Source organism: Lycorma delicatula, chromosome 3 (genome assembly GCF_047948215.1).
Source record: "Lycorma delicatula isolate Av1 chromosome 3, ASM4794821v1, whole genome shotgun sequence".
Taxonomy (NCBI): Eukaryota; Metazoa; Arthropoda; class Insecta; order Hemiptera; family Fulgoridae; genus Lycorma; species Lycorma delicatula.
Window position 1 is genome coordinate 186,347,201 of NC_134457.1, and position 12,118 is coordinate 186,359,318.

The following is a 12,118-nucleotide window of genomic DNA, read 5'->3' on the forward strand; positions in this document are numbered from 1 at the left end:
AAGTTGCCAAAATAGCCTGTGAAGAATTACAGTTATAATTTTTGTGATTGTATTGGATCCTTGTTGAGAATTAAACCCAGGACTAACTTTTTAAATTTGAATGTTGTAGTTATTATCATTTGTCAGTTTTCAGCTATTTGTTTATTTGGCTTGTTTATTTCTTTATAAGAATAAAAGCGACAGTGTATAAATTATTGTTAATTAAAATCAGAGATGAATGAAGATTGTGTTTTTATTGTAATTTATCAATTAAAATATGACAGTTATAGATTGAAGTTAGTTGGATTATTATTATTCTGTTGACTTCTGCCAGATAGTTATCTTGAGTTATGATTCATTGCTTTGACCTCGATTTCATTGTTACCGATCGCTTGTATTTTATATTGAAAATTAATATTCCATAACTAAGATCATAAAAAGGATAAAAAATTTACTTCCACAGTTTATGTAACTTTAGTTACAATTAATTAATTACATGTATGTAAGTTTGTTGAAATTTTAAAGTTATTCAGACTTTCAAATATATATTTTTAATGTGTTATTGTTGGTGTTATAATCAGAATGTGCTTTCTCTCAATGCACTGAAATGTTTTGTTATCTAAAAAAAATTAATGCTAGGCTTTTTTTAAATATAAACATGAGTTCATTCATTTTTAATATTTTATGTTTGCATCTCCAAAAAATTTGGCTAAAGTCATGTTTACAAATTTTTTTAGGAATCCATTTATTTAAATTTAATCCTTCTTGTGGGTATCTGTCTAGTTAGCTCTGATTTTTTATTCACTAGAGTTTTTAATAGCGAGTCTGTATAAAAGATTTATTCAACAATTTTTAGGTACAGTCTCTTAAAAAAATTAATATCTAATCAAAATATTAGTGTTTTAAAAAAAAATTATGAGATTATGGACATCAACTGCTTTAATTATTTAGCTCAATGGAATTTTGTAATATGTGAAAAATGCCATGCCTGATCTGAATTTGAACCCAGGACCTTTAGGCTGAGATACCACCACTCCGCCATGAAGATCAGTGGATATTAGTGTTTGAATCCAGTGAATCATCAGAACTTGTGCAGTTAATTTATGCGTGTCATTACTGGGAGAATTCTACAGTAGCACAAAAACTATTATTCTAATTTTTAACAAATTTATTTTGATTCTAGCTTGGATTTAATGTTAAAATTTAGAAGTTTCATATAACATCTACTTTATTTGTGTAACTGTCAGAAGTTACTACATTTATAAAATCTATTTTCAAATAATTTAATTGAAGTAAAGCAGTTTTCTGGAAGTAATATTCCTTGTATTGGTTTCTTGGAAATTTTGGAAGATTAAGACATCCATATTTCATCTAGGTTACCAATTATGATTATACAATAAGTATGATTCTTATCTTTTAAAAATGGATAAGTTATTAATTTGCTTCAATTATGTTAGTTTAATGTGTAGATTATAATCAGCCAGATTAAAATGCAAAAGTTTTTGAAAGCTTTTAAACATATTAACATTTAAAATCCAAAAAGAGGAGCTACTGTTATGTCAAATGTTTACTATGCCTTTATGTTTTTTCCTCTTTTTATGCTTTTAATTAATTACAAGCATCATTGATACTTTGTATAATACTGCTTTTAATTTCAAAATTGAAAACATTACTACTTGTTACAAACAAGATAATACTTAAAAGTTTAATTATGTAAATTAGGACTTGGCATAAAACAAAGAATTTTATGGACAGCGTAAGTCCTCCAGATTCAAATAAATAGAATTGCACTAATAAAATATGTTGCTGCTATTTTATATTGTATCATATTACTATTATTATTATTACATATAGATATTAAGCAAGTATAAATTAAGATATTTTTTATTTAAATAGGTATTGCTTAGTCACACAAAATTTCCAGTAATTCCTAGACGTATAAAAATTAGCAAACGTTTGGCACAATGTATGCACCCTGCATTACCATCAGGTGTGCATTTGAAAGCACTGGAGACTTACGATATCATTTTCAAATGTATGGGAACCAATCGACTCAGCCACGAGTTGTTTATATACAGCGCAGGTATGTGTAATATGATGAAATAACATTTTGCTTATTATTATTATTAATGAATTTATGAAGATAAATTTTGTGATTTTATTATTTCTGAACTTGTAACTTTAAAAAAACTATTTTATTTACAAATATTATTCACAAGATTATACTTAGCTACATGGTGATATATATATATTTTTTCATATTATGTCTCCCTCCCTCACTCTCTGTCTCTCTCTCTCTCTGTGTGTGTGTGTGTGCACGCGCGCCTGCACACGCGCATATTTGTGCACAGTTATGCATATCCATCCATGAACAGAAACACTTTATTTAGTTTTTATTACTTAAAATTACAAATATTAATTAAAATTTATTTGTAAAAACAACTTAGGTTTCTTTATGGAACTATAATATAGTGCTCATGATTGTATTTGATAATTAGGGAAGATTAGTGGCACATAATGACGGCACTTTTATTATTTTAAATAACTGATGTACTGATAAGTATATCATTAAAAGAATAATTACTTTTATTTGTTGATTATTTAAAATTTAATTGTCAATACTATTTCTTTATTTTAATCTGTTTTATTTTACTAACTACAGTGAAAATTACCATTATTAATCTGTGCATCAAATCAATAAATCTGAACAAAAGAGTTCATATTTTTTGTGTCCAAGTAAGATCTATTATTAAAATTAAAAGTAAAAATAAAATTAAAAAAATAATAAAAATTTAAATTATTTAAATTTTAAATAATTTAACATTTAAATTGATAAAAATAGTTTATGTTAGATTTTTAATCTACTGCATTCATTAAAGCAGAAAAATAATGAGTAAACAAATGAAAGTAAGTTACCTTAATTAGGTTCGTGTTTGTATTTGTCTAAATATTATTTGACATTGACTATCAATGCTCCATTTTCATTTAGCTACAGTTTATGAGATACATTGTAATAAAAATTATGAATTCTTGATCGCTGACAAAGTTTCTGCTTTCTCTACCAGTTGGGTTTTATTTTATTGGTCCATGCTTATATGTCGTAAATATTAGAGCTATTAAAGTAATAGCCTGTAGGTATTTTGGATGTATGTTATATCTCATGAACATTATGAGTCTCATAAAATTGGATTTTTAATTTTCAAAATTCTCTTTATTCAAGATGGTAATTTTCTCATGATACTGAACTCAGACTATTTTCTGATTAAATATTTGTTGATGAATTGTGAGTAAACTGCTGTAAATTAGATGGTCAGATTTTTATAAAGAATACTTAAAAATTTAACCTTTTAGTTTTGAGTTTATTGATTGAATAACTTTAAAAATTTGTCAGACATTACATTGGCTTTGTTATAAATTGGTGTTACAAACCAAATAGTAAAGTGAAAAGGTTGTGGAGATATTTTCTAATAAAATTAATTTTTGGGATGGGGCTCGATATTGTCTTATTCAGATTTTTAAAGTAAATAAATTTTTTGCTGGGAGTGGATTCTTTCCCAGTTTCATCCACCACATAATAAATAAAAAAGCAATTCATCATAATTTTACGTCATTATTTGTTTAACTAGAGAAGAATAGGATTTACCTTTAGGTAAAATTCATTTTGCTTCAATACTTTTGAACACTATATTACATTTTTAGTAAACTGTCAGATACAAAATAATATAATCACAAAATTTTTCTCAGATTTCAGTAATCTTTAAATGTAAGAATTAGTTATAATAGTTTTTATTTTCATTAAATCATTAAGTACAAAATAAAATTATTAGTTTTTGTTTTAGTAATAAAAAAATTCATAATATTTTATAAAGTAACAAATAATATTTGTTATTTTTATTAGAAATTTTTTAAGATGGACCACTGAATGTGAAAATAGGAGGAGAAAAGATTATGGAGGTAGAAGAATTTTGTTATTTGGGAAGTAGAATTACTAAAGATGGACAAAGCAGGAGCGATATAAAATGCCGAATAGCACAAGCTAAACGAGCCTTCAGTAAGAAATATAATTTGTTTACATCAAAAATTAATTTAAATGTCAGGAAAAGATTTTTGAAAGTGTATGTTTGGAGTGTCGCTTTATATGGAAGTGAAACTTGGACAATCGGAGTATCTGAGAAGAAAAGATTAGAAGCTTTTGAAATGTGGTGCTATAGGAGAATGTTAAAAATCAGATGGGTGGATAAAGTGACAAATGAAGAGGTATTGCGGCAAATAGATGAAGAAAGAAGCATTTAGAAAAATATAGTTAAAAGAAGAGACAGGCCACATACTAAGGCATCCTGGAATAGTCGCTTTAATATTGGAAGGACAGGTAGAAGGGAAAAATTGTGTAGGCAGGCCACGTTTGGAATATGTAAAACAAATTGTTAGGGATGTAGGATGTAGAGGGTATACTGAAATGAAACGACTAGCACTAGATAGGGAATCTTGGAGAGCTGCATCAAACCAGTCAAATGACTGAAGACAAAATAAAAAATAAAAAAATTAGAAATTTGATGAATATGTATGATAAGTAAATAAATTAATAAAAAAAAAAAACAAAGTAGGCTTAATTATTTATAGATGTTAGTAAAATAAAATTATGATAGAAACACCGAAAGAAATATGTTTTGAATAGATCATATAACACTAATGATTGGAGACAGAGACATGGTAATGACTTGTTCATTTAATTTATAACCCTTAATTTATAACCCTTAATTTATAAAGAAGACTATATAATATGTCCCATATTTCCAAAAGTTGTGGTGGTGGAGAGACCATCTCTTCATTTAAAAAGTATTTGATGGCAAAGTATAAAAGTTAGTGATAGTAGATGTAACAGATGTGTTTCTAATTCCGAGCCTGTTAATGCTTCAAATTTTAAACAATATTTTCACCATTGAAAATGATTGATTTCTTACCTTAATTTTATTTGCACCATTATAAAAGTTTATAGTAAATATTTTCTTTACAAGGATATGTAGTTTATTCTTTTTCTTTAACATTAAATTCACTTTCTGAATTCTGCAATTAAATTTTGTTTTTTTACTTTTTGTTTTAGGGTTGTTTCCTTTATTAGGTCATGCAGCTATGAATGTTCGACCTTCCTTATTAACTGTGTATGAAACTCATTTTGTACCTCTTGGAAGACGTCTGGGCCCTGGACTTGGTGGATTTCTTAGTGGAGTCTTGCCTGGATTAGAGGAGGGTTCTGATCATTTTGAAAGGTTGCTTATGTGTTTAGATTTACTTATTAATTTATTTAAAATTATCATTTTTCTCTTTCAAATTTAAACAATCTTTTTATTTGGTCAGTGTAATAAAATCTATTTTTAAGGCAGTTTATATTCTGTTTGACCTAATGTTTTTGCTAAATAGTCTCCCCTTGAAATACTTCCATACGAATATAAAATTTACATGCTTTTCAGTTAGTACTATGCTAAATATTGGGGTTCCCCCCACTCACAGGTATTATGGATTACATTTATTATTCAGCCTTATAAAATAAACTTATGTTAGTAAAATCTACTCTATATTTTTTAGACTTACTGCATCCATTTTAAGAATTTACTACATTCTTAGATAAACAATGTAAATTGTAATAGATACTTTTAATTGAGAATGTTTTCAGTCATTTATTTTAGTTGAATGTGGCTAAAATTATTGTGCTTGTGCCTGGTGTGTTAAGCTTGCACTGTTAATTAATTGTATAGTACTGGTTTATCTAAATAAAAGTTTTCAAGGTTTTTAGTAGGTGAACTGTAAGGAAACTATCAGGTGAAAGATAAGGAATAGATGTTTTATGGCTCTAATTATTATTAGTTAATTATTTTTTAAACCACTTATTTCTTGCTCTTGGTTCTCAAAATTGTTTAACTTTTAAAAAAGTCATTTTACAACAAAAAAGAAAATTATTTGTTCTATTATTTTCTTATTTCATTTTTTTAAATAAATTATTTTGTCGCCCAATTCATATTAGTGAGATGTTCCATTATCTTCTTTTTTTTCTAACTGATACAGTCTCAAGTTCTCATTCTTCCATAGTTGAGGCTGTTAGTAAATAAAGATTGTCTCTTTACTTATAGAATTTATATCAAATAAATTCATTGTGCATTCGGAATTTTGATTAAACCTATAAAATATTTGTTTATTGTAGATTTCAGTTTGGAAAATATACTGACTGCGATATTATATTTTGGCAGTACCTTTAATTATTGATTTATTGTAAGTAATTGTTTATTTTAAAATAGAATGGTAGAGTTAATTTTTTGTCTATGTGTGTGTATATAAAACAGACCACTATTAGAATTGTATTGGTATAATTTTATCTTTTTCATTGGAACAAGCCTTCATTTAATTCTTTTGCTGTATTTTTATGAGGTAATGATAATAAAAATAATAATGAAGTTATGGTTGAGATAATTATGAGCAATGTTCATATTATTTCTTGCCATTAAATTTAATTCTGTAAAATACAGTTTAACAGTATGATAGTATAGTTATCATAATGAAATTTTTTTTATAAAATTTAATGTGTAGTTTTTATTTCATTATTTTGAATAACAGCTTTAATTAATGAGAAAGTAGTTTGCAATGCATTTATTTAGCCATATATTGTCATTGAGGTGCTTCAGGTCACATAAGGTGACTTAGTACGTAGTCAATTATTTTTAGTTAATCATTATTTTTTTAATTAAAAATCATTTACAGTATTTATGTAATTTACAAAGTACACTCTTACTGGAGAAAAACATTTTTGTCTAAAACTTAAGTGGCCTGTCTAGGACATTAACAAGTAGTTAACTGCATACCTGAATGAGCTTATATAACTGAATCATTTAAGATTAATCATATAGAGCAGCTTTATTTTCATGTCATTTTTTAGTTTGTTAACTGTATCATATCTGATAATTCACTAATAATAAATACTACTAAATATATTGTACAAAATGAAGATCAGCATTAAAAAAAGGTAATTGATTATCAGAAAACTATCAATTAATTGATGGATATATCAATTGATATATCTAAGATACATCTAGATATATCTACTGATTTAATTGATATATCTTATCAATTTTAGATATTAATGAACTTCTAGATCATGTTTTTTATGATCTAATTCTGATTTAAACTTTTTTATATCATTACAATCAAGATAGATGACTTTCTTTTGTGAATTACTTATACTGATAGGAAAAACTATCACTTGGTGATTGTTTATCACCAATCATCATTCTTGGTTAGCTGCTTCATGATTCAGCTAGTAGTGCACAAGGGTATGATGTGGCCACTATACCTTTGGACTGCTTTTTAATCACATTAGTGATTACGAATAAACACTTATTACTGCTGAATAGGTTGGAGAGTATGAAGAAATATAAATTAGATTTCTCTGAATGTAAATAATTGAGTAATCTGATTTGATTATGACTACTATAAATGAATGGAATAATGTGACTTCCAAACAGTTAATTGAATTTCAAGAATTGATCTCTAGAAAGAAAAACAAATATCTTTAGCGTTTCCATACTACTGGCAGCTACGTGCTGCCCATTAGGTTACCCATTGTGACTCAAATCATGTGACCTTGTTATAGTGGGTTAATAAACAATTTTATTTGGTAAAATTCTTCTAAATCTTATAATAAATGGAATTCTTAATGACAACTATAATGAGGTGAAATAGAAACGGTGATTGAAGAATTTGCTAATTATTAACAGAAGAAAATAGAAATCATTTCCTGTAAACTCAGACCTAATGTAATGAATTCAAGCAGTCAGTTACATTATTACCTTTTTTAAAATTGGTTGTTTAGAGTCTGATTTTCTGGTAAAAATTCATTTACTATTGGTACATGAAATGTATCAGATTCTTCATACCTTTGGTGTCAAACATACCGTTAATATCATTTCTTAGGCAGTTTTTTCATTCAGTTGACTGATTTCATGCTATTCTCATTAATTTTACTTTGTATGTCAATTATTATTTGACCATAACATTTTTAATACATCCTACATTACTGAATATCTGTTTTACATTTTCCAATCTTTGTCTTCCTCTATTAGAGCTTTTACCTTTGACCCACCTTCTATTACTAAATTAACTAAGCCGAGATGTCTTAATGACTCACCATCTACATTGTCTTTTTACAAGATTCTGCCATAAATTTCTTTTTTACTTTTCATTTTAAGACCTATTTTTTAAAAATGTTATTGATCCACTTGCTCTTTAACATCTTCCTGTTACACTACATTCTAAGGGCCTCAATTTTTTTGTATCTGTTTTTCATGTTTTCCATGTTTCACTACCATAAACTGCTTTCTACCCTCCTTACAAATATTTACAAGAATTTTGTTCCAATTATTGTATATATTATACAGAGAGTGAAAATTATATTATCATTAAAAAAAAACAAGTAAATAAAAAAATATTTATTCATTGTAGTCTCTGCTACTTCTGTACATTGTTTACATTGCTTACACAGTAAATTGAATATACTTGAATTATCCCTTTCTTTCGAATTCCACTCTTTTTTTACAGTCTTTTAGATCGATTGGTCATTCAAATTTCATCTATTTATTGTATTGCAATGGAAAAAAAGTCAACCAGCGCTAAATCTAGCAAGTAGGGTGGTTGAGATTCCTTATTTTTTCAAAAATTGGGAAACACTGATTGAAGAATTTGCTAGTGCATTGTTAACAGAAGAAACCAGAACCCATTTCCCATAAACTCAGTCCTAATGCAATGAATTCAAGTAGTCAGTTACATTATCACATATTTTTAAAATTGATTGTTTAGACTGATTTTCTGGTAAATATTTATGTAAACTGCATGTTTACATAGCTTACATACTTTACATAGTTAATGTAATTATCATTTGCAATTTTTTTTGTCATCATTGCTAACAAGTTAAGAGAAAAACATGCATATATTTTTTCTTCTTCAAATCTTTTATAAATTTTATGTTCTACCTCCTATTAATTCTCATCATTTCTTTTTACATCTAAATATTCACAGTTTGATATTTGGCCGAAGCGTTTTAAATCTGTTCCAGTAGTTATTATTCTTAGAAAGTTGAAAGTTGATCTGTTCATTCATTTTCCTCTACTGATTCTGACCCTTCTTTTGAATTATTTGCTACTCAAACACAGTTTTAATAAATACTTTTTACTGCTAAATGTTTCAGTAACTATTTATCTAATTTTATTCTAAATTCAGTTTTTTCTCTTTGTTCAATTTTAAAACACAGTTAAAAAAATTAACATTCTCAGAACCGATGTAACCCTTGACTGTTTCACCATAAACAGATTAATACTTGCAAAACCTGTAGAAAAAAGTGCTCTCTCTAACCAATACCATTGTTGTTTTTTTTAGTATCAGTAGTGAAGCTAAATACTGTCTGTAAAAACATAAACATAAGTCTAATAACATAACATTTAATAACATAAATCTAATAACATTTTTTTCATATCGTAAAAAAAAGCACGCTCATTTGCATGCATGTACATCACATTATGCAAGTGCATGCATGCACAGCATATCACACATGCATATGCATGTACGCATGTGCGTGCATGAACACACACACAAACTGTGTGTTATTAAATATAGATAACCACAAGTTCTTATTAAAAAGTAACATGATGCCATTTATCCCGAACTGGGCAGTGCAATCTAATGCTTGGACAGAGGTAGATGCTGGAACCTACTATGCATTGGCATGATGCTAAATATCCGTGTGATCACTAGTGTTTTGTCTTACATTTGTGAATATGTTCATTACAGTGGTCATATGTGTAAAAAATACGATCAAAAAATTTGTATCAGATTATTTTGTCAAAAGTTGGTGAAATTGAAAGATGCACACTTAAATTTACAGTCTATGGGTTTGAATGAATCAAATTCAAGTTTTTAGTGACATAAATATTTTAGAGATGGCTATAGAAGTGTTGAAGAGGATGAACATTGTGGTAGGTCTTTAACCAGCAAAATTTAAGAGACAAAACAAGACATGATGTAATTGTACATTGAAATATATCATATTTTTATTCTTGACTGAAAATGGACATGCTTTCATATACTGAAACAAAGACTGTAGTATGGGTTTCATCAATACTCAGTTCCATATAAGGGATTATTCATAGTCAAATACTTGATTCGATTCTTTTTTATTACTATGCAAATTATTACTCATCAAAGATTGGAAAGCTCAATTCTCATGCAGAGTGGGTATGTATTATTGGTTTGGTGACTGGCTTCTTGCTACATGCAATATCAAGTTATCTTAAACTGTTCCCTTCACTGTACTGTAAACATTGCCGAAACTATTTCAGACACCTCAGGTAGAATTATTGTGCTTTATGCTTTCTAAACTCTGATGATCAGTGCCACTTATCTATAGATTATTACTATACTTTCTCTATTGTATAAATTTAGAATTATTTTATTCAATTTCCATTATCCTACATCATCACTGAAAAACTGAATAGTCTAAAAATATTTTATTCAGGAATTTTTTTTTCAATTTTATGATTTATTCTAATGAATCAACAATGGAGGAAGGAGAATATTTAAAAAAATGTGTCTAGAAAACTCTGGCAGTAATAGTAATTCATTAGGTGTAATACTCATTTTTCATTGTATGGGTTAATAGTTAATAAAATTTACCATAACTAGTGAGACCTTCTAGTAAGACTTAATAGTGTTAATTTTCTTAATTTTCTTTAAAAAGTCAAACTCAAGGAAAATATTATTTCCAGTTCTCTGTTTTCATTAATATGTGGTAAAATATAATTGCTTGAGAATATTCATATTTTGTAGGAAACATTTTTCTAGGTAATATTAGCAGTGGAACATTTTGAGAAACAAAAAAATTTCTGTTTTTATCAGTATTACTGTCTTGTGCCCATATAATGAAACTGGAAATATTGTTTTATTAATAATTTTGTTGTGTTACTATACAAATAATTTTATTAAATCACTATATGAATAGTTTGTGATAGTTTGATATAATACTGAATTCAGTTCTTATTTTTGACAGAACAAATTCTCTGTTAGAAAAAGTTTCCGAAGGAGTAGGACCTAGTCATTTTTATGGATGTTTGTGGGATTGCCTTGCATCAAATGCTGCAGTCCGCCTTCCAGCAATATCATTTGCATTGGCTCATTATGATAAGAGACTTTCGACAGAAGATCAGCTTCATATGATGGGAACAAATGTTGATATTATGGTTGGTATTATTTCATATAAATCTGATCATAGTGGGCAGTCACTATTCTAGTTGTTAAATACTAATTGTGAAATATTATTTATTATTTAACACCATAAAAAATCAAAACTAACGCTGTAACATCAATGCTTCAGTATATGTTACGTCTTTTGTGCTTTTTTTAAAATAATCTTTAAGAGTTAAACTACTAAATGAAAAAAATTGAGATTCATACCACAGAATCTTTTTACTTTCCTTTGTTGTTTATTTAATAAATGGTTATAAGTTATCTATGTGTATAAGAACTTTGCATTATACAAAATAATATTAAAACTTTTAAAATTATTATTAAATAAAATTTATTATAATAGTGTGTGAAAGTACATAGTGCATTTAAATTACAAATTTTTCAAACTTTGAAAAATTTATAGGAATTACAGCTAATTATGCCTAAAAATAATAAATACTGAGTTATTAATTTGTTTACCTAGTAATACAACTTCATTAATTCATTATTTCATTAAAAGATTACATAAAAAAACAATGTTTAGATACATTGAAGAACAAATGTAAAATATTTGTGCTGAATTATGTGTTTTAACCATACTGTTATTGTACCAATATTGTTTCTTAATGGAGGACTATTACCAAAGTACCATTAACATAATTAAGTTAATTGTATTAACTGCAGTTAAAAGCATGATAGGAAGAAAAATTCTGAGAAAAGAAGTGTTTTTATAGAATGGATGATAATCCTGTCTGATGTTATTAAAGAAAGAGTACACTTGCTTCATGTAAGCATAGAGTAGAGCGCAAAAATGTAACACGCCATCTTACATCTGCTTCACTCTATAGTGCTGGGTAGAGCGTATGATTTTGTTAGAGGC

At 27.2% G+C, this 12,118-nt stretch overlaps 1 protein-coding gene across 1 annotated transcript in view; it reads left to right on the forward strand.

Moving 5' to 3' along the window:
* The window catches only part of LOC142322288 (protein DOP1 homolog), a 236,467-nt gene that overhangs the window by 22,514 nt on the left and 201,835 nt on the right, over nucleotides 1-12,118 (forward strand). Inside the window, exons 3-5 of the mRNA XM_075361200.1 lie at nucleotides 1,876-2,062; nucleotides 5,081-5,246; nucleotides 11,063-11,252. Coding sequence (XP_075217315.1) covers nucleotides 1,876-2,062; nucleotides 5,081-5,246; nucleotides 11,063-11,252 — 543 coding nt within the window. The remainder of the gene's footprint in view (nucleotides 1-1,875; nucleotides 2,063-5,080; nucleotides 5,247-11,062; nucleotides 11,253-12,118) is intronic.